Source organism: Neodiprion virginianus, chromosome 6 (genome assembly GCF_021901495.1).
Source record: "Neodiprion virginianus isolate iyNeoVirg1 chromosome 6, iyNeoVirg1.1, whole genome shotgun sequence".
NCBI lineage: Eukaryota > Metazoa > Arthropoda > Insecta > Hymenoptera > Diprionidae > Neodiprion > Neodiprion virginianus.
Window position 1 is genome coordinate 19523815 of NC_060882.1, and position 22223 is coordinate 19546037.

A 22223-nucleotide genomic window follows, 5' to 3' on the forward strand; every position below is an offset into this window, starting at 1 on the left:
AGTTGAAAATAAAAATGTGCCACCCTGGTATATCTGTAGTACACATCGACGGAACCGTTCGCGAGAGATCGATTGAAATAAAATCGTGTCACGGGCAAAGCAACAGTACATAACATTAACGGCAATAACAGCGGCGGAATTATTTTATCATTAGATTGTTTAAAGGTGGACGATCGTTATATTATACATGTACACGACTGCTGTGATACGATAAATTGTGTGTACGTACGATATAAGAACGTTTCAAAAATCGAATCACCCACCCAACGTACATGCGTCGGTAGGAATCCACGTACGTAAATACAAGCAAGTTTACATCGCAGATCTATTTTACATAATATATACATGTTACTTTTTTCTTCAACGTAAAACTATGTCTTAAAATCGTCGATTTTCTTTTTTTTTTGTTTATCGTTTCACTAGTTGGATTTTCAGCTATCGACTGTCAAAAATTTCGAATAATTACCAACCGACTGCTCGCTCTGCAATAATGAATAAATGAAAAAAAATTTTAAACTGCCGGAACGTAGAGTGTTCATTTTCATTCATAGTTTGCTAGAAAAAAAAAAATTATTCCAACTTCTATCGTACCTTTAAACAATGACGGGTTATTTTAGAGTTTTAACGCCAAATTGCGGATTCTCAAAATACGCCATTTCTTGTTGTTTATTTTCTTTGAAAAAAAAAAAAAACGAAAGAAGAAAAGAAAGAAAGAAAAACTTTACGCACCCTCTGATTCAACACAGTATGAATTATGAAAGTGTTTCTGTTTCTTTCGTCAATTCTTGTTTTTCCGTAATTTTTCTTTTAATTCAACTCCGAACGCTTTCCACTTGAACGAAACCTATATACGTTTGTGCGACACAAATCATATAAGCCAAACCGCTAAATGTTACGTGAAACGACGTTTTGTTATTTATTTATTTATTTTTTTTTCTTTCTTTATCGAGTAGCGTGGTGATTATGTAATTCATTAGATCAAAGTATACGTATAACGCACACTACACGGCTAACCTTTTCTTTATTCTTATTTTTCTCTTCGCGCAAAGAACGATAAGAAAAAAAAGGAAGAAAAAAAAAACCACAAAGATACGCAGAGACACAAAATCGCTCAAAACGCTTGCGTATCGTGATATTAAAATTCATTCTCATGGTGCCTAGAATATGCGCTGCGAAATACGACGGGCAAATATTTTTCCCCGTCGAGAATAATATGAAAGAAAAAAAACGAAACAAAAGGGTAAACGCCATTGCACTGGAAATGAGAGGGGAAAAAAGAAGGAAAAGAGATTTCAACTCTGGAGAATGACTTCGGACACTTTTATCTGCTGCGCCACTCTGTGACAACGGGGATGATCGATTTTCTTGACACAGTTCTTGAAATACCGTGATAAAAATTCTACTCTCTATATATATGGGGCATTCCATGCCAATTCAACGCTCGCGATTTTTTATACGATTGTTTTGACTCTCGAAGCCGCACATTTTTTTTACTTTTTTTTTTTTTATATACATCCAAATTGTTCAAATCGATTTGTATTGCCAACAATTGAAAAAAAAAAAAACATATCGATCGATACGATTTGAAAAATCTGATTTAATTCTGATAAATCACGCATGTCAGGTATAAAAGATTTTTACCTTTTGGCTAAAATTAGAAAGCGTTCCCTTCTTATTTATATTATAGAACTTTTCTAGGAGGGAACATTTTTAAAATATTAGAAGGAAGAGTCAGCCCGAAAACATTTTTGAGAATGTTTTTCAGATTTTTCCAAAGCTAATTAATTATTTGCTATTTCGTTCGTCTCGGGAAAAAAAAAAGAGAAAAATCACTTCGGAAAAATCGGAATTCTTTTTTGAAAATCCGTTGTTACATATAGGTATAAAAATGTTCTGGCAAAAGTTCACAGTGATCCGACTTTTAATTCTAGCTGGAAAAAAATAATTATCACATCCGATACAGGAATTTTAAGATGTCTATCAGGTTTTATAATTTGTTGGGCTAACGCTATACTTTTTCATTTTTTCTTTTTTAAATTTATAAATATGTGAAATTTTACGTAAAAATCGTTGAGAAAACAAAAAAAAAGAAAAAAAAAATCACAAATCTGAATAACTTGTAGAGTTAAAATAACAATGTAAAAAATCACGAACGTGAAATATGAATTATAATCATTTATAAACTTCTTACAACTTGTAAGATGGTTTTATCACACAAATGATCTACAAGGGGAAGAGTGGGCGGGACTTGAGTCTATGCCCCTCGCGTGCTATGGCCCCCCACTCCGCACTCCGTTGGGACCAGGCCGCTTGTACTTGAACGTTCTGAAGTTCTGACGTACGAGGAATATAACTAAATAAAAAAATAGTACAAGAGAAATTGTCCGAAACAGCAGTTAGCTAATTCATGACTAAATACCAGGGATGGGCGATATCGAGCAACAGATCGATTCTCAGTATCGATTCAAATTGATTTTGGAAAAACCGATTCATCCAAAAAATCGGATACAAAAGATTGATCGTTATTTTTACTTTTTAGTTTAACTGGAAACCGGTAGCTATATTGAAGATTAAAAATCGTGTCACAAAAATGTAGTACTTATTCAACAGTTTTGATATTTAACAATAGTTTGCTTTGGGTCATATTTGTTTATCAGAGCAATAGTTCTCATATACATATTACACAAATCCAGCCGACTGGGTGGGAAGCTTTTTTTATTAGTTGTGATATTAGATTTATTCAGCGCTAGAAATTGATCGATTCTTTTGTATTCTCAAACCTATATTATTCGTAAAATACAGAACGCCAAAATAGACTTTGAAAACTTTTTTTAATTGAAGAACCTGATCCGATCCTTGCAGACTTGGAATCGATTCTAGAAAAAATCGATTAGTAAAGTATCGATACAAAAGATCTATTTTATCGACCCAAAAGTTCGATTCTTGAGTGAATAGATCCAGAATCGCACATCCCTACTAAATACATTGCCATCAATGACCCAGGTCTCACCACGTGGAGGTCGCTGCGACGAAGAGACCCACCCTATGCCGTTCCAACCTCTCAACCATGCCAGGAAAAATTAAAAGTGTTGCATACATCGATAGATATTCAAAAGAAAAATATTAAATCAAAAAAATTGAGTTAGACATGCAGGAGTATATTAGAAATTGACAGATGAGGCGTATTGAAAAATCAGCAAAATCTATGGTACAAAACATGATCAAAAGTAACGGCGCGTCAATAAATAAAATATATAAATTCGATCGCGTGGAATACCATACTTTTCGCTTTCCGTTATGACGTTTCTTCGGTATAACAAGTAATTATTATAGAAATAAAACGAATCTTCAAAATAAACTGATTCAATGAATATTACGGAATGAAAGATGCAAACATTCAGCAAACGAATATGAAAGGTCATTATTCAGAAATTCATTAATTTCTGAACTTGAAAACATAATGTGAAAACACGTATCCGTGCGAAATTTCGAATGGGCTGTAACTGAAAAATGAAAATTTAACAAGCAGGATATACATGCGAGGGTTGATTTGTAATACAAAAAATAAAAAAATGGGCTACACGCAAAGAAAACAATCCTTGAATCAAGAATTGAAATATTCTTGAATCAAGTGCTGAGTATTCTTCATTCCAGAACATGTGATATTTTTATTACAAAAATAGCATACTCTTGATCCAAGAAATAGAATATTCTTGAATCAAGAATAGTTTTCCGTGTGTGGCATTATTGTGAAATAGTTATAAATGAAAGGAAAAATATAGAAATATGTAAAAACGTCTGTATAGTTACTCGTTAGTACCGTCGGTTGTCGTTTTCTTTCTCTTACGGGTGGAAACATCAGTCGTTGAGTGTTTTGATTTGACCGCAGAATTTCTAGCTTCAATTATTTGAGGAGGGTCGCGAATCGGAAGTTGTCGAGCACGTCTGGAGTCTACTATTGCTGGCAAAAGGCAGAACTTTACGCTGCAACAATGTCTTCGATAGCACGTCATGTTTTCAATTCATTAGTGTATTGTGCATCGACATTGGCAGGTAGATGTCAAATATCACAATCAAATAGTCAGTTAGGTAGATCAGTGTGCGGTAAAAGTCATCGGTAAGTTTGTAATCGTGAATGGACGAAAGGTGGAAAACGATTTTCGGAAGAATAGGTTGACTATGTGTGGTTTACATTGAGAAATTTGAATTACGGATTTGCACGCGTTAAATGCAAACTGCTGCTACGGCCGTTAGTTCGTACGACGGGCGGCTTAAGCCAGAGATGGCGCTAGCAGGCAATCGCTTTTCGCGAAAAGGCAAAAATCCGCCGTTTCATGCTTCAGCTCGTGCAAGTTTTCCCGCAACTCTTGAGTTCGATTTTATTGCTCTTAGTCCTAAATCAAAGGTGAAGGATCTATCTGTGTCGTGTATTTCGTAGAACTGTGAAAAAAAATTCGTTCTTGTTTTATTACAACGGGAAATTTGCTCACTTTCAGTGCTGTTTTTTACGACTCTGAAAAAAAAAAATTGAAATTCGGAAAAATACACGACGCAGAGTGCTCCTTTGCCTTCAAGATGCTTCTAACAGAAGTTCGATATCTTTATAAATGACGGAGAAAACTTGCATCGCGTGAACGTCTGCGAACAGCAGTTCCGTCGGGAATACGCAACGTCCTTAAATCAGTCATTTTATATTTAAAAAAAGAACATTAATGTATATATCCACCAAAGAGATATGAACCATTAGCTTAATTATCTCATCTTTTTATCGATAAATAAATTTTTATAAACTAAAATAGATGATAAAACACCATTAAAAATATTATCCCCCCCCCCACCCTATATATGACACGACATAAAAATTTACAGGATTTGGGGGGGGGGGGGGGGGGGACCCTTTGTGCGTTTCACATTATGATAATAAGAAACGTAGAAAAATTGCGAAACTTGGCGAGACGATAAGATTGAAGGGAGGAGGAGGCGAGAAGGCGAGATCGATCGATAACACTTGACCTTTTGAAAAAGGCAAGGAAGGAAGGAAGGAAGGAAGGATGCATGATACGCAAGGGGGTGACAGGAAAGCTTCGGAAACACTGTACGGTCTGCGGTTTGGAATTTCGAACTTCCGGTCTGGCAGCCGCTGGCTATAGCGGACCTACCGATGTCACTGCTTCTTTCTTTTTTACTTATCCTTCGTCTACTGCACGCCCAGACTTGTTTTTGCATAAATAAATCCATCGTATAATCCGTGTAGAAAATTGCCCGCGTTTAATTATTCATTATTCACACATATATATATATATATATATAATCGATAAACAGAGATGAATACCAAAATAACGAAATGAAAGAAAAGGAAAAAAAAAAAAGAATTAATGACTTGTTGCACTTTTTTCTTTTTCTTTTTTTTTATCGTAACGTGATTTAGCAGATTTGTACTCGTGTCCTTGAGTGACTTTGTACTGTCGATTAATCCGCAGAACAGGATCAAGAAATTACACATCAAGTCGTGAATCTAAATATGTTTGCAGAATCTAATTTTACGTTTACGTATTTTTTGTTTAAATTTTTTTTACCGTTTGTTTCACTAACTCAATTCATTTTGCGACAATCAATATTATATATTATTACAATGATATGACACAGGTTTCTTATGTCGTCTACTTATTTATCATTACATAATATATGTAAATACATACACACACACACACTCGCAGGCAATGATTGGTTTAGTTTCAATTTTTTTCATTCGCATTGTAGGAACTTTGGCCGTCGGTTTTTAATAAGCATTGTTATTTTTTATTTCTTCATTTATTCTTTACCAAATTGTTTTGTTCTTGTTTCAGAAACTGCGGTAACCCGAAATAGCGGGAAAAATAAACGAGGCCGATCTTTGTTGACTTATACGCATATGTGTAACGGATTCTTCTTTCTTTCCCCATTTCGTTCGTCTTTGTACCCTTACACCGTTCTTTCGTCGATCTTTTCTCCTTTTCGCCTTTTCTCCTCGTCTCCCCCTTTCCCTCTCTACCTCTCTCTTTCTTTCGCGCCGTCATTGATTTGCGGTAGCGTGCCGAGGTTATGAATCATTTCAAACTAACCACCATCAGCACCAGGACGAACTTCGCCACTAACAAGAATTACCCGAGTCAATATTACATACCAGTGTAATATTAACGGTAAATATAAACAAGAAATCGTCGAGACTATGTCGCAAAATTTTACGAATGCGAAAAAAAAGTAATTAAATAAATAAATAATATCGCTACAGCGAGCTTTTTCTTTTTTTCTTACATCGGTTCGTAAAAAAAATATTCATTGCCGTGAATTTATCGAATTTTATATATATATAATTTTGCGTGACATGCATACTTTTTATACATATGTATTCGTTTCTTATCTTTTCTTCTACATACTTATAATATTCAATGCCACCAATTCAATTTACCGTCGTCACACGGCGATAAGTCATTATGATTTACATCATCGTCGTCATATTATTATTATTCTATACTGTTACATATATTACAATCGTGTAATTTTCTTCTATCTACAATTCGAGAGTTGATTATTTTATTTAAGGTGATCCGTGGTGGTTAAAATTCGATAATACGTTCTTTTAAAATATGTTACACAGTTGTTATACAAACCAAAACTTATGTAACGGTTACTAATCGATAAGCAAGGTTATCAACGCGGTGAGGTGGAAAAAAAACAAAAAAAAAAACAGTTTCATTATTCTCCTGTAAATTTTTTGAATTATCTTTCATTGGTTGTTTTTTTTTCTCCCCCAACGATTCTACTTTCTTCTCTGAAATTATACTCGACAACCAAAGAAGGGATTAAGCAATGCAAAATAACGAGAACGAACGGAGTTGAGATTATAACGAGAATTTGCGATATTCAAATATGGACAAACCGGTGATCTAAAACAGATAAAAAAAAAATTATAAATGGCTAAATGTGTGTACATTATTTTTAATAGAAATAAAACGAACGTTCGATTGAATCCTTCGTTTCAGTTGTGAAATTTGTGAGAAATAGAAGAAAAAAAAAAAAAAAAACATCTCAATAACGCTCTCACGGGTGAAAAACAAATACCTAAATGATTAATTATTATATTTTCATTGGAGTGATTCATTCGTTCGAACCGGAAATGAAGTAGTAATGTAATTTAATGAAAATGGATGATACAACATGAAGTTGGTACGTACAATATACCTCAAGTATTTTATAGATTATGATAGAAGCGATATTGATTAAAGGCGATACGAAAATAAATGAATAACGAGAAAAAAAAAATTCTCAAGATAAAATAAATATATATTATACGTAGGTATATATAACAGATAGATTGAACGCGATTTAATTTTCGTTCACCTTTATAACAACGTGCGTTAATACCAACCTAATCGTAGTCTTGTCTCTTATCGTCGATAAAATAAATTATTATTATCATTATCATTCAAGGCGAACAAATGAAAATAGTGTCCAAAGCAATTGATCCGCACAGCTGTAGATTGTAACCCAAGCGAAGGTATTTATTCACGCGAGCTTTGCATATTTTACACATAAAACGAGCGTGCCAAATAATTAAAAAAAAGAAAAGAAAAAAAAAGTAATATTTCTGTTGATTGCAGTGAAACTTTAAGCAGCTTTCGATTCTTTCGATGCAGAGTATGCAACAATTGCTATCGTATACACAGATTTACGTTGTGTATAACCGTAAATTTAAATAAAATTTAAAGAAAATATAAAAAAAAAACTCTAAAACTGGTAGTAATAATAATAACGATAATAATGATGGTAATTGATAATAATACTGTTGAATGAATAGAGGAAAAAAAGTTTCTAAATAAATATACCGATCCAAGTTTTAATTATATATTCGAAGCGCGCATGTATAATAAAAATAAATCGAGTTTTTGCAAGACTTAAAATGCACCCCGCACGTTGTATGGATGGTTATGGCTGTTACACGTAATGATTCTCGCTTATTGTTAGGCAAATCACACATGCATACGTAGTATAAGCGTACAGTGTACAACGCCATAATCGTAGGCAGCACGGGGGGATGTTTTGGGTCATTAACTCACAAGCGAAAAGCCGTTAGACTAGAAGGGCTGCTTTCTGCCTTCTCCACACGCCGGTGGATTACGTCAGCATAATTTTAACAAGGAATGACTCACGCGAATGTATCCAAAGAATATGGGGGGAAAATGAGAATAATTTTTATAGAAATTGTATGGTGAAAGATTTGAAAAAAAATTAAGAATAATAAAAACCCGACTCCAAATTTCCATTTTCATCGTTACTTTTTTCTCCATCTTAATACGTACGACTAAAGTTTTCGCGATATCGAATCGTTTTTCAGATCTTTTAATCAACTGTTATCATCACCAACGGTGAAAAATGAAACTGTTATTAAAAAATATAACCTAGTCAATATCGCGCTCTGCACGATGCGCAAAATTAAAAAATCCCATACTGTAAATTTTTATAACGCTCAAGTTTCCATTCGCACGTGTTAATAAAAAAAAATTTAACCGTTACACGTGCAATTATTATTGTACGATGTTAAAATATTATTTATAAAAAATCTGCTCAAATGGGGTAATGCTAGTGAATAAGTGAATAATTATTCTTCTGTTGTTTAATTTTAAAATAAATCGAAGAACCAACGATCTGCTTGATTTGAGAAAAGTTACGATCCAATATAATAATACATAATTACACTGTGGTAAATTATTGAAAGAAAAGAAACGCACAGAGTAGATGCTGCATGAGAGAGAAAAAAAAAACGAAGGAAAAAACAGGCAGCCAGCAAAACGCAATGAGAAAATGTGGTGCGCTCTTTAATGATGCCATGCAGGCCGATGTTGCGTAATTACTTCTGTTCACCTTCCGCGTGTTCGAAGTGATCGTAATATTTTTAGTTATTGTGCACAGAAGTGATGTGAGTGCGGTTTACGTATGACAGAAGTAGTTTCAGGTTACCGCCACATTAAGATCGTGGGATGAGAATAAGAAAAATAAGAAGAATGAGAAACACAAAATGCGCATACGTTGCAGTGTTATTCAAAAGCTTCAATAGAAATTAGAATTCCCATGTGTATATATATACACATATATCGTGATGTCATGGAATATCCTATATATATATATATACATATATACATATAGGATATTCCATGACATCACGATCAAGATTCTACGTCTCAGCGTATCTGAAGTATGATTTAAATACTTGAAACAAAACCCACTTTCCAGAATCTCAAAAAATTCAGAAAAATCTTATCAAATATAACAAAATTTTTGACACGTATTAGAAGATGGAGATTTCATAACTTCAAAAGATGAATAAGAAAAATAATAAAAACACAAAGAAAAGATTATTATTATATTCATTCTTATGCCAAAACTGCAATCAAATAATAATTATTTTCTTTTTAAAATATTTTTCTTATTCATCTTATGAATTTACGAAATTTCTATCTTCTAATACGTGTCAAAAATTTTGTTATATTTGATAAGACTTTTCTGAATTTTTTGAGATCTTCGAAAATGGTCTTTGGTTTTTTTTTTTGAATTTTTTAAGTCATACTTCCGATACGCCGGGTCAAAGGATTCTGAAAAAAAATTCCACACGCGTTTTTCGTCGTGTACTTTCGTAAAAAAAATAAATCATAAAGCCAATCCGAGACATGATCGACGTGGTAACTTGATCGTGCTGTCATGGAATGCCCCATATGTTTATACACACACCACACACACACACACACACACGTATATACAGTATACACCTATACCTTCCGTACGAGATGCATAAATTCGTTTTGACGAACGTTGATTAAATAATATTTACGAACCGCAAGCGTTTTCATTCATGTTTATTGTGCCAGCTGGCGAATTTTCTTACGCGAATAACTTGATTATAAAAGCAAAGAGCTCCGCGCGTGTACGAAATTACAAAAAAGTGTCCTCTACGTCTTCCGCCGCGAATTGTGCAATTTTATTATTTGCAAAAACACGCACCCACGCAGTGGTATAAAGAAACATGTCGAGTGATCTGCAGTTAGTTCAACAAACAGACTCACACTACGATATTAAGACATGCACTAGGAAGAAAATAGTCTAGGAAATTTCTCTGGAAGGAACGGAATGTTTAAGAAGTTCGGTACGTGGTTGTAAAAATCAAATTTTCAACGATGACGGTATCAAAAAAAAAAAAAAAAAAAAAAGTATTTCAGCCAATCGTTAGAAAACAGTATTTTGAGTGAAATAAGAAATTGTAGAATCAATAGAACGAATCTACTAGTAGATTTTGGACAATTTTAAAATTAAGCATAGATTTTGAAGCTTTTGTTATCAATTCGGTCATTTATCTTTTTTTCTTTCATAGATACCTTCGTAACTTGGAAATACAATAATTCGATAAACATACTCAACGTATAAACAGTATCGATTTTCGGCCAACAAATCCTTTTAAGTAGACTTCATAGCCATGGGACCAAAAATTATCAATAAAATAGAAATACGAGAAGAGCAGCTGGAGACCCTGAGAAATCGATTATTATGATAGTAGTAATAATAATAACATGCAATGAGAAAATTGCGACATGATTAATAAGCCCACAATAAAAATAACAAACCCGTGGATAAAATTCTAATTCGAATGCGGTTAAATAACATAACAATAAATCACGAACTCGGTCTAGGTTTTTTTATATATATATCTCTTCTTGGAATATGCATTAAATGAATTAAAAAAATTAAAAAAACCACACACAAAGTTGAAATTTGTTTGTAACGGGCATGTAGAGATGCGTTAAAAAAAAGAATTACTTCAGAACCTCAAGAAAATGTCGGAAATTCAGTGGTAAACTGCTGGATAAATAAACAAAGCACATAATATATCTTGCATATTTGGTAAACATAACATCTTAAAAGTCATTTTTGAAAGTTGTAAAATCGTGATTTTTTTAAATGTTTTATGAATTTAACGTACATACATATACTCACAAAGTTCAAGTTCGCAACGTGTTAACATAAGACACAACACGTTTTTGATAACTATCATCGCTACTCGACAACCTGACAATTATCGGCAAAAAAGCATGAAATGCTCATTCCTATGCACCCCAATTTTCAAGGATCAAAATACCGTTCAATTTCAAAATTTTTGTCAGTTTCATCAGAATTATGAATTATTCACACAAGGGCGGGGTTCAAGTTCCGAATTTGAAAGGTTCGGAAAGCGCCTAATTTCGCATTATTTTGTGGCGAAACTCGAAGCAAAAAAATCAAACTTTTACGAAACAACAAAGTTTCGAACGATCGGAAACCCGACGGTTCAAAGTTTCGAAAATTCAAGTTACGATCGAGCAAAATGTCGAAAAATAAAGTTTCGGATCAATAGAATTTCAAAAATTAAAATATACTTACACACCGCAGATTATTCAACGAGTGGGTTTAAAATATCGGAAGAACCGAAAATTAGAATGACCAGGATTCCGAACAGAAGAACATCCAAAATCCAAAACAAAGAAAAAGATCAGAGTGGTGAAATTTCACCAAGCCAGAAATTCACAGAACTAAAAATCTTCGATCATTCGGCGTTTCGATGTTTCGGATTTATAAATTTTCGCCCTTTCGGAACTTTGCACTTTCGGAACTTTGAGCGCCGGCGGGTTTCGGAAACTTTTTATGTTTCGTCAAAGTTTGATTTCTTTACTCCAAGTTTCGTGAGCAACAAATTCGTAACTTGGCGCTTTCAAAACTTTTCAAATTCGTAATTTCAACCCCTACTATTCAACCCCAATATTGTAAATAAAAAATTATAAAAAAAAAAAAAAAAAAAAAAACATTACTCTTACACATTTTCACCAGAACGAGATACGATAATCCCGACTAAAATGCGTCAACGCCTGCAAGGTGGCAGAAAAATTTGCTACCAACAATAAGTGTACGGCAACAAAGAAAACAACAACAATTTATTTTTCTCGCAGCTTTTTCGCCAGTTTTCGCAGTTAATTCCTTCTGTATTTTTTTCGTCTTCTCATTTCCCTACAAACTTCTCCTTATTCCTCGGTCCGAAAAATGAGGCGTGGCACGTTGTTGGTACAACAGCGGAAGCTGATATTACGACTCGTCGGTTTTCACACATTTTCAGTCTAATCCCGCTGTGGAAAATTATTATCGATCTCAAAGCATTTACAACGGCGGCGTGAAGACTGATAGTGACTGTACTGATATTATAACAACAGTTTTTATCGAACCAATGATCGTATTACGTCGTAAATGATGAAATAATTTTACGATGCTGAAGTTGGTAACGTTAATATGTCGAATCGTTGAAACAAAAATTATTAATTTGCTCTTTTAGAATATCTGAAAAAGTTGAATTTACAAAATCTCAGTTTGTTGATATGCTGTATTTAACAGTTTACCAAATTTCAAGTAATCCTAAAGTATCCAAACAACGTCTTTTTCCAAAGATGCATCATTACAAGAACGTTACGAGCATTAGCCCGATGTAATTTTATAGCTCATCGAACAGTCCGCACGTGTGAGTTGCAACAATTCTTCAGAAATATTAAACCGACGCGTGTATATTATGATAACGACAAATCATTGATCGATTTCGATTTGTAAGCGTGAGCATGATTCCGTAATTACAGGTTTCACATCTAACAAAATGTTTTTTTGATTTCTTTCTTTTTGAAGAGGGAGAAGAAGAAAGAAAAACCCTTGCGGATATTCATCGTTATAAGTTACCTCATTGTAAAATACTTATAAACCTACATCAATTTTCCGTAATCGATGATACACAGACAGCACGAATCGTACGAAAGTAGATAAATAATTGCGGTTTACATTCGACGTATAATTATATTGCGTCACTTTTTCCTTCTCGCATGGTTTTTCATTATTATGTACACGTTGTAGATTCGATATCTCGCTCCATCATCGCCGATTTTGTATTTGTTACTGCAAATTACGCAACGAACAATCGCGAGTTTCCTGTAAGAAAAAACTTTCACCGAATCCTTGATAAATTCAATGAAAAACTTTACAGCAGGTGTAATATTTTTCCTACCTAAAAATCCATCGTAGGATATGTGAGGAACATTTGCAAGTCGTCGCTATTACATAAAACTTTAACGTTTCTCTCTACAAATTGTCCAGTGTTTTTTCGTGAATTTTTATTTTTTCAACCTCATTGTCATGCACAGAGCAACCAACTACTGATAACGTTTAATTACTAGAGTGCAAATAAACAAGAGGAAAGACTCGACTGAGCGTAGCAGCAGGGAAAATTATCAAAGCAGCAAAACGTTCGAGTTGATTCGAATATCAATTATAACCACCGGTACTAATTCCTTCGAATGATGATCAAATCAATGCTCGAAGGAAAAATCAACATCATGATAAATGGTGAGGAAAAAAGATTAACGGATGAATGAATGAGTGAATCATTTTCACGTCGATGTTTTTCGCATTCTCCTAACAGACGACGATTATAATTGACAAATAATTATTCGGGCTAATTAATTCCGTTCGTTCATCGAGACGGAAAACACGTGCAGGTATTTTACACGCATCAAACACAAACGGCGAGAATACTTTCGAGGAAAATGAGAAATAAAACACGTTGGAAAATATAACATGTTGTTACTTTTCTGCGGATCTAAACCAAGGCGGAATTATCCGGCGTAATATTAGCTGCATTTACATAGCGACGATAAAACACAGAGAGTACATACTTCGCAAGGAGTATTTGAAATAATAAAATTAAATCGATTCGCCGATTCTTTTGTCGGTAAAAACGTAAGTTTGTTTTCAGAGAAAAACGTCTGTGAAAAAAGTAAGTCGTTTTTCTCGCGATCCGTAACCGCATTACCGATAAACGATTGCAAAAATTCCCCGTCAACGAAGATACGGTAGATAGGCGAAAAACGTGTGAATAATTCTCTCATATCAGCGTGCAACTGATTGCTGGTTAGCAACAACTTTGTTTGGCACAATGCAGCAACAGCAGTAGAAATGGAGAAATGGGGCTGAAGTTAGTAACGTTATTGCAATTTTAAAGATTCAACTTACTGCAGTCGATATAAACTTGCAAAATATTAATCCCCCCTCCCCAAATGTTTTGCTACGTTAACGTTACTAACTTCAGCCTCCTCGTACGATGATGACGCTGAAGTTAGTAGCGTTATCGTAATGATATACTTTTCGTAAAAACCGTAATTTCACAATTTCACAAATTCCTGAAATGCGGTAAATCGTAACAAAGCAAGACTTGTTCACATTTTCAAGATTCAACTTACTCGTTTCCAAAGTCACTATAACCTTGTGAAATAGAAATTTTTTCAGCCAATGTTTCGTTACGCGAACGTTACCAACTTCAGCCTCGTACGAAAGAAGGAAAGGAATCGGTTGCGTACATAATACGGTGTAAGATCCCCGCACAGCGATGTGGGTGGGTGCGTAAGAACATTTGAAGGTTAGGTTGGGTTTAACTTTAGATTTCTCGGCGATAGATCGCAGATTCGATTGGTTGCTTGTAGTGATATCAGTATCGTACTCACCGAGTCTTAGCTCGCCAAAATTTCCACAACCGATTTTCTTCCCGACTCGAAAATTCGGTCCAACCATCAAAACCCCGGAGGATGATGTCACGCTGTGCCGGGATGCGTGCATGTTGGCCCGGGCGGCAGCGTTTCCGCTACCCCTCGACGTCCTCTTGGCAGCTTCTTGATCCCGGTCACGTTCACCACCCCGGGTTATTTCTTTGTTGGCCCGAGGGTCGCGGCTCTCGCGTTTTTCCATATTTCGATAATCGACGATAAAACGCGTGGTTAAAAATAAAACCGTCTAGCGGATTTCACCTCGTCGATGTCAGTTTTTGTTTTTTTTTTTTCTTTTATCTCGAGTGTAATACGTGCATATGGATGCGTATGTGTGTATGTATATATGTATGTATGTACACAGGTGTATATACCTATATCGATAAATCACACCTGTGTTCACCACTGATTCGTAAACATCGCACAAAACGAGATCGTTGATGTCGTTCGTCGTCGCACTTTCTCCTTCTCCTTATTTTCTTCTTTCGTTTTTTTTTCTTCTTCTTCTTCTTCTTCTTCTCCTTTACGAAAACCAGCACAGAATTTCGTTGACGATAGAAGTGTAACGATAGCGGTAGTGTTGGTGGTTCTGCTGGTTGTTGTTGTTGTGGTGGTGGTGGTGGTGATGACGATAAAGATGACGTTGATGACGGTGAGAAAAAAAGAAAACGAAAATAAAGGTAAGAAAAAAAAATGAATAACCTCAGACGTGAAACACATACACGATTCACGCGCGCACACACCGTGGTCAGAATACACCGATGACCGATCGCCGTCACACTCCTCGTCGTCGACGACGAAGCAGCGGCGGCAGCGGCGGGGTGACGGCGGGGTGGGATTGGGCCAGGGGGGTGGGAGGACGGGCGGGGGAGGGGGCAAGGGGATAACTATCCGTCGGGTGTCGTTAACGAATTTAAAAACTCAACAGAGGCACGGCCACGGGGAAAGTTAATGGCCGCTCGTGTGACACAGGTAGGTTGGTTTCTAACCGACTCTACACACTCTACCTACTCCCGGCCCCGACTGCTGCCGACCATAACGCTGGCACACTATTTCTCACTTGTTTGACTTGCCTCGCTTGTCACTGACCGTTTCAATCCCCATGCTGTAAGCACGGTCGTATATTCGCTAACGCTATCCTATCGCTCGCACTGCACCGCGTCGAACTCGACGAATCCTCCCCGGCACACTGCACTTTATTAGTCACATCCACGACGAACATAACGCATGGGCATGTCCTCCTCACCGCACAGAGGACAATGCGCCAACACCTCCATTACAAAACGTTACTCACTGGCTCCTCTCGGGCACCTCTCGCTCGCGGGGAGATCTCTCCGAAATATCCGACTACGTTTCTTTTTCTTGCTTTTATTTTACTTTTTCTTTTTCTCGTTTCTTTTTTATATATATACTCTATCCATATATATGTATCAACTTTATTTATTTATTAATTTATTTATTGATTCGGATGGTTGGTTGTTTTTCTCCGAAACGTAAGGATATTCTCCGTCGTTTTCATCACCGCCAAACTTCGATACCAAAACCCTTTATGTTACATCTAACGGATACGTTTTTGGTAGTTTGCCCCCCCCTCTCTGCTATTCTTTTCAAACACCTCGCGTATATTTATGTACGTACGTATGTACCTACAACGTTTTCTCCGCCGCTTTCGTCACACCGTACGTACATACATGCATACATACGTCGACGATAAACCCGCGTTACGTCACTTATCCTCACTCCCGGTTACTTTTAAAACACCCGACGAACTAGGCACGTATCAAATCTTTTGTTCTGTGTCAATTAAAAAATTAGCCTCGTAGGTAGGTGTACCATGATAATATATTCGCCAACGGGGTGCGGGTCCGATGGACTGGCCGATGGTTACGTTCGCGACGATTCCCAGCAGTTCGCAGGCCCGCTGTTCTCAGCGCAGCGGCTTCTCTCACGGAGTGCCGATTGGCGGAGGGGGCGAATGGCCTGAAGCCCCTGCTGCTATGCTAGTGTTGTCTGCGCGCGCATCGCGGTTCCGTTTCCGCCGAGTTTAATATCGCTCCCCGCCCCCTTTGCGCCCTGTTTTTCCGGTGTATATTTGAGGAATAATGGCGATAACGAGGCGCCGGATACCCGCCCCAAATAAATACACGGTTATTATATCCCTGTATCGAAATCCCTCGTTTTATTTTATACGTAATTTGTTTAATCGAATATTTTCATTTCAAAGAACTACGTAGTCCGCTCAGTATCCATAGCAACCGGAACGCAAAGCTCTGCTATGTTTTCGTTCCTGATCTACAACTTGTATTTAAAGATTTTTATTTACTTTTTTTTATCCATTTATATAGTGGTTTAAAGTTATGGAAGAATTGACTGGTCCCAATGTACAGGTTGTACTTGGTATTAAAGAAGGTATCTATTTTTATTATACGTCGGCTGTTGATACATAACCTCAATTCCGATACCTCGGCATGTACTGTTTACAACCAAACATCTTTTGAATGCGGGTCCACTTTTCACGATGTTAACACCACTGTTTGCTTCCGTTCGAAAAACTTGATTAATCGTTTTCTCTCTCTGGCTGAAAACCATTTCGCTATAATTTAAACCTGTAGTTCGGTTAGTACTTTGATAGGTAGAATGAAATTTAATTTATAAATCAAACGAAATACTTTGTGAACATGAAATTTAAAAATGCTACAAATAAACATCGTTGAAACAAAGAGATGTATGCTTTTCTTCCAGGTTTGATTATTTTACTGAATTTTTATATACTTTACCGTTCACCTGAAAGAAGTTTAAAAATAGCCACAACTTTGTTCTAGATTCAAGTTCATTGACAACTTTGTTTAGAACACCTGATAGAAAAAAATGTAGAAGTATTTTGTTAAAGTATGCCAAAAAAGATTCTCTCTGACTAGACCTCTAAATTTGAAAGTTAGATTTACTAAGAGGTTTCACCGCAAAACATCATTTTCTGCTATTATAATGAATGATCAATTTTCAAATAAGTGCTGGAAAGAAAATCCAAACCACCAGGTGAATTTTGAAAATGTCTTTGGTGTAAACCCTGCGATTACCATATGTAATTATTTTACACAAATATACCTCCTTTTGAATGACACTATTGTCTAGATCTTTTCGTAATTTCAATGAATTTATCGCAAGCAATCCATGGATCAATGAAACTAATTATAAGCCAGAAAACAGTCACCACTCTTATTTTCGGCAAATAATTCAAGGGAATGGATTCAGCCAGCTTGAAAATCCAACAGTTATTGTTGCGACGCTGAACGGACACTCGTTGGAAACTGACCTTGTAGATCCTGACCTACATCCGCAATACGCGACCGATTTAGTATGGGATGCGGACAAGAGCGGAGTGCGAAAGTATAAAGACAAATAAGTTGTGAAGTGTGAACTAACACTTGCATTAGCGATTCCCATATCTTGCCATTTACACTTTTAAGAAAATTAAATTTATTCACAGAATGAGAGTGGACCATGTTCCATTGAAACTAGAATGTTTTGCAGTCGACGACAGCGGATTACGAGAAAAAATTGGATACATTTTACTCCCTCTGAGATCGGCGCAAATAATACCTCGGGACAAAAGCACAAATGTTAAAGTTAGTTGGCACAAGCTTCTCGGAGTCAAATCAGAGCTGAGAGTATCTGTTCCGGAAATACTTCTTAGTCTTACCATAGAAGATAGGGAAATGGTCTCAGGCCAAAGTTACAGCAACATTCAGGTAATCCTGTGGAATGTAGAAGGTGATATAATTCATAATTTACAATTTTAAATTGTAACAATTACACCAAAGAAAACTTTATAACTGTCTACCACAGAATCGATAGTTACTAACGAGACTTACAAACTTGCTTATATATCTTACTTCACAAAATTTCTTCTTAAAGAGTAAACATTATCGCCTCCGCCATTGCATTACTTTCTTATTGCAAATATACTTTGTTCTGATTGTGAAATTTTCCCAGCAAAAGGCAGAACTAGAAATGGAATCTACCCTGTCAACTGTAAGTGCAACACCTAGGCTACTACATGAAGAACGCTTGATACAATTGGGTCCAGATTCAACATCTCGAGATCTCTTTCTTTTGAGTATCACAGCTGGAAAAGCTGACCATTTAGAATACCTCGTTCAAAGGGGCGTTAACGATCTCAGAGAAAATTTCAGCTTCTGGTATCAAATACTGAACAACGATATACAACTAAAATCGTTCAAAAAACTGCCTGACAAATCTCATACTCTAAATGAGAAAATAGTAATTCGAATACGCAGTTGTCTCAATGTATTGAAGCACTATTTTCAAGAGAATCCCTACCTGCTCGTGAAACTTCAGTATGGCAACACTCTTGTTGGGCAATGCAAAGTGGACCTTCGTTCCCTAGTTCCAAGTGAAAATATCACAGATTATTCTAACAATTCCGGTGATACTAGTATGGCCTTAGACCAGCAGTGTTATCTAGCAATGGATAATGTCACAGAATCTATTCGTGAGTATTGAAAAGTATCTTCTGACAATTTCATTACTCTTTTACTCAATCGTTTAATAAATGTATGTACTATTGCGGATAGCGAAAGGAAAAACGCCGTCTGTAGAAATTCAATTACGACTTCAATATGTTGGATACAAGAGCGTGAATTCAAAGAGTCATATCAAGTCTCAAGATCCGAGTTCAAATGTAGGCGCCGAAAATTATGATGTCGCATCTTACTTGGCTGGTAATAGTTGGGTTCAACATGCTGATTTGGATATCAAGGATAGCCATCATTATCGTAATTCAGTGAGATTTCATTTGATTATATCGAATCCAACACTCCGGAGTGTTAATTGTGATTGAATATAATTCTGAATCTCAGAATACACTTGAATGATTTCAGGTTGATAAAACAAAATCAGAAATTGAAGCACACAGAAATCCTGGAGGTGATTTTGGGAAATGCATTAGTCTTAATCAACCGGTTGGGCATTTCAAAAATCCAAACAAACATTCATCGAGTTGTGAAGTCATCAAAGAACAAGCAGCTGATGTGATCTTTTCTCACTCTGCGGATGCAATATTGCACTCAGCCTCTAATAAAGAACGTTCAAGAAGCATCAAAGCATACCACTGCTACTGCTTGACTATTTTATTAGAAAGTATAAAATTTTCACAAGAATTGGAGACAGAGAATATTAATTTTTGGTAATAAGAGATATGAATATAATGAAAAATATTTTTCAACCTCACACAGACGTTTCTAAATTGCTTAAATTTGTGACTGACATAGATGTGTCGTAAGAAAAACACGGGTAAAATTTGTAGAGGTGCAAGGTGGAATTTACATATTGAAAATTGTAATTTTTGAAATAATATTTACCATGTCTATAGTTTTCATCACCCAAAAGCACAACTTGTGCCGACTTTGCAACGAAAAATTCCTGGACTGTCAACAAAAAAATTGTCTCTGCAAGATATTCAATGCAAATTACACTTCGTATCATCCGCAGATGAGATAGGAAAGCTTTTAATATCGTTTCCACCTAGAGTTAGTATTTGCAATGCTGAAGATAACGTTGAAGTTTGCTTGGCTCAAGCTGTTCTTGACGTTACACAGTTATTCAACAAAAGTAAGGTGAGGAGTTTCCTTCTGGTTTTTTGCAACAATAATCACCATACGTTAATCTAAAGTATCTATAACGTTGAAAAATGTTCTCCAGCACGATTTCATTAATTGTTTAGGCACAGTGTAAACTCGGAGTGCCACTACTTGGCTCAGACGAAAAAGAAATTGGAATTTTGGATGTAAAAATGAGTTTAGAAGATTGTGGCCCTTACCACGGAACAAAAAGAGGAAAAACTGGTAATTTTTATATTATGCGTTGTAGAAAAACCTCTCCTACGACAAATTATCCTCACTTTTCTCACTTTTAATATCAACACTCCCAAGATTCGTTGTTTAAGCACATAAGCAGATTATAAATCAATGTTATATAGTCAATATATAAAACCTAATTAATTGAATTCCGATGTAACAGACGAAGACCTGGGTCCTCCAATATTAGACGACAGTTTGACATATAAAATTGTTGAAGAATTGGAAACTTGGAAGGAGAGACAGCAGGAAATATTTCGAGTTGAGGTATAATTACGAATACACACTGTTTGAGAGTTGTAGTTTTTCATCACGACAAAATTTTCATTTAAAAGTAACATTCAACATAAGATGTTTCGATAAATAAACTAATTATTTCAGCTGAAACGAAAAGAAGAACGACATTTGAATTTGTTGAGTGACGAGTGGCAAAAACGCAGACAGGCGTTGGAAACTAAATTAGCTTGTAGTGTGGAACAATGCAAAATGTTAGCTAATAGTTTGAATAATGCTACCGAAGATTTACGAATTAGAAGACTTAAGAGTTTGGAAAAAGAGGCTAGGCTAATCAAAGCTAATGAAGATTTACAATGGAGATATGATCACAAGCTACAGGAGCTGCGGGAAGCTTCGCAGCGCTTACAGGATGATCTCAATCATAAGGTAGATTAAATCAATGACTATTTTTTCAAAGTTATAAACTCAGCTGAAAGAATTGGTAAAATTTTTTCAAGCATCCCATTTTGAAATTCCTCTGTTACATCGAATACTCGTTTGAAATCTTATTTTCATTTAGTTATCCATCTTAGAAGAACAAAAAAACGTGCTCGAGGCGAAAGTGGAACCATTACAATTAGAAAACGATAAATTGAAAAACATCGTCAGTCAGCTAACAGAGGAACTGGAAGTTTATCAGAAGGGATCACTGACGCAAGATCAAACAGCTTTGTTGCTACAAGAGCTTAAAGGAATGGAAGAAAAATTGAATAACACTCAGAAGAGTAAATCCTTCTTTAAAGAGCAATGGGGCAAAGCTGTGAGAGAGATTCACAGAATGAAAATGGATCATCAGCAAGCGGTAGAAGTTCATATCAAAAATAGCAAGGAAGAGTTGAAAAATATTCAGTAAGATATCCAATGATATTTCGTGTAATTTTTCGTTCAATGACTTAATCAAGCTCTTCATCAACCATCTCAGTTCGAAAAAATATTAATTTTTAATTGACATCTGTTTTGATAATGTCCAATATTTTGGTATTTACATTATTTACTTTACTTCACAGCTTGGAAGACGTTCTGTGCACAGACTCGAAAGAATTATTGAATGATCAAATACTACTTGGTGAGATACAACAGGAAATCAATGTAATCAAACCTAAACCTGCCTTCATGCAGATGAATATGGATGACCAAGCGTTTATACGACCTTCAAACTTATATTCTAAGTCTAGCCATAGCATGGCTAGATCAGAAATGTCAGCCAGATCTGAAGAAATCGATGAAAAATTGAAAAATTTAATTGAAGAACGCGACTCTCTCTTAAAAACGGGTAGCTATTCAATAGACGATACGGTTATTATGAAACTCAACAACGAAATTAGATCTCTTTTAATTACGAGCTGAAATTATTTTTTCTAAACTAATTGAAAAAGACTGAATGACAATCAACATTTGATACAAAAATGTACAAAACAATCCAAAATAAGAATAAGTTATG

The 22223-nt window shown here is 35.6% G+C and overlaps 2 protein-coding genes across 19 annotated transcripts in view; one reads left to right on the forward strand and one right to left on the reverse strand.

Annotated features, from left to right (window-relative positions):
* Positions 1–16571, reverse strand: part of LOC124307831 (casein kinase I) — a 56758-nt gene extending 40187 nt beyond the window's left edge. For 4 of the 16 annotated variants that reach the window (XM_046769952.1, XM_046769946.1, XM_046769948.1 and 1 more), the window contains exon 1: positions 14592–16567. In XM_046769952.1, coding sequence (XP_046625908.1) covers positions 14592–14832 — 241 coding nt within the window. In that variant the 5' untranslated portion in view covers positions 14833–16567. Of the gene's footprint in view, positions 1–14591 lie in introns of all 16 variants that reach the window. The other 12 variants (XM_046769956.1, XM_046769958.1, XM_046769951.1 and 9 more) reach the window with 7 other exon arrangements.
* LOC124307829 (centrosomal protein of 120 kDa) lies at positions 15539–22132 on the forward strand. 3 transcript variants are annotated; one of them, XM_046769936.1, is made up of 13 exons: positions 16582–16777; positions 16976–17039; positions 17870–18017; positions 18118–18379; positions 18624–19143; positions 19226–19434; positions 19532–19836; positions 20023–20266; positions 20374–20494; positions 20670–20773; positions 20888–21169; positions 21303–21631; positions 21790–22132. In XM_046769936.1, the coding sequence occupies exons 1-13, from the start codon at positions 16733–16735 to the stop codon at positions 22127–22129; spliced, it is 2973 nt and encodes a 990-aa protein (XP_046625892.1). In that variant the 5' UTR covers positions 16582–16732; the 3' UTR covers positions 22130–22132. The 3 variants fall into 3 exon arrangements, with proteins under 3 accessions (XP_046625893.1, XP_046625894.1, XP_046625892.1); XM_046769937.1 differs by lacking the exons at positions 16582–16777; positions 16976–17039 and adding an exon at positions 15539–15602; XM_046769938.1 differs by lacking the exons at positions 16582–16777; positions 16976–17039; positions 17870–18017 and adding an exon at positions 15547–15602.
* The last annotated feature ends 91 nt before the right edge of the window (positions 22133–22223 follow it).

Coding starts and splice junctions, on each gene's coding strand:
- LOC124307829 (XM_046769936.1), top strand. CDS start 16,733: ATGGCGATAACGAGGCGCCGGATACCCGCCCCAAATAAATACACG. Junction 18,018..18,117: donor GACAAGAGCGGAGTGCGAAA/GTATAAAGACAA, acceptor ATTTATTCACAG/AATGAGAGTGGACCATGTTC. Junction 19,435..19,531: donor GCCATCATTATCGTAATTCA/GTGAGATTTCAT, acceptor GAATGATTTCAG/GTTGATAAAACAAAATCAGA.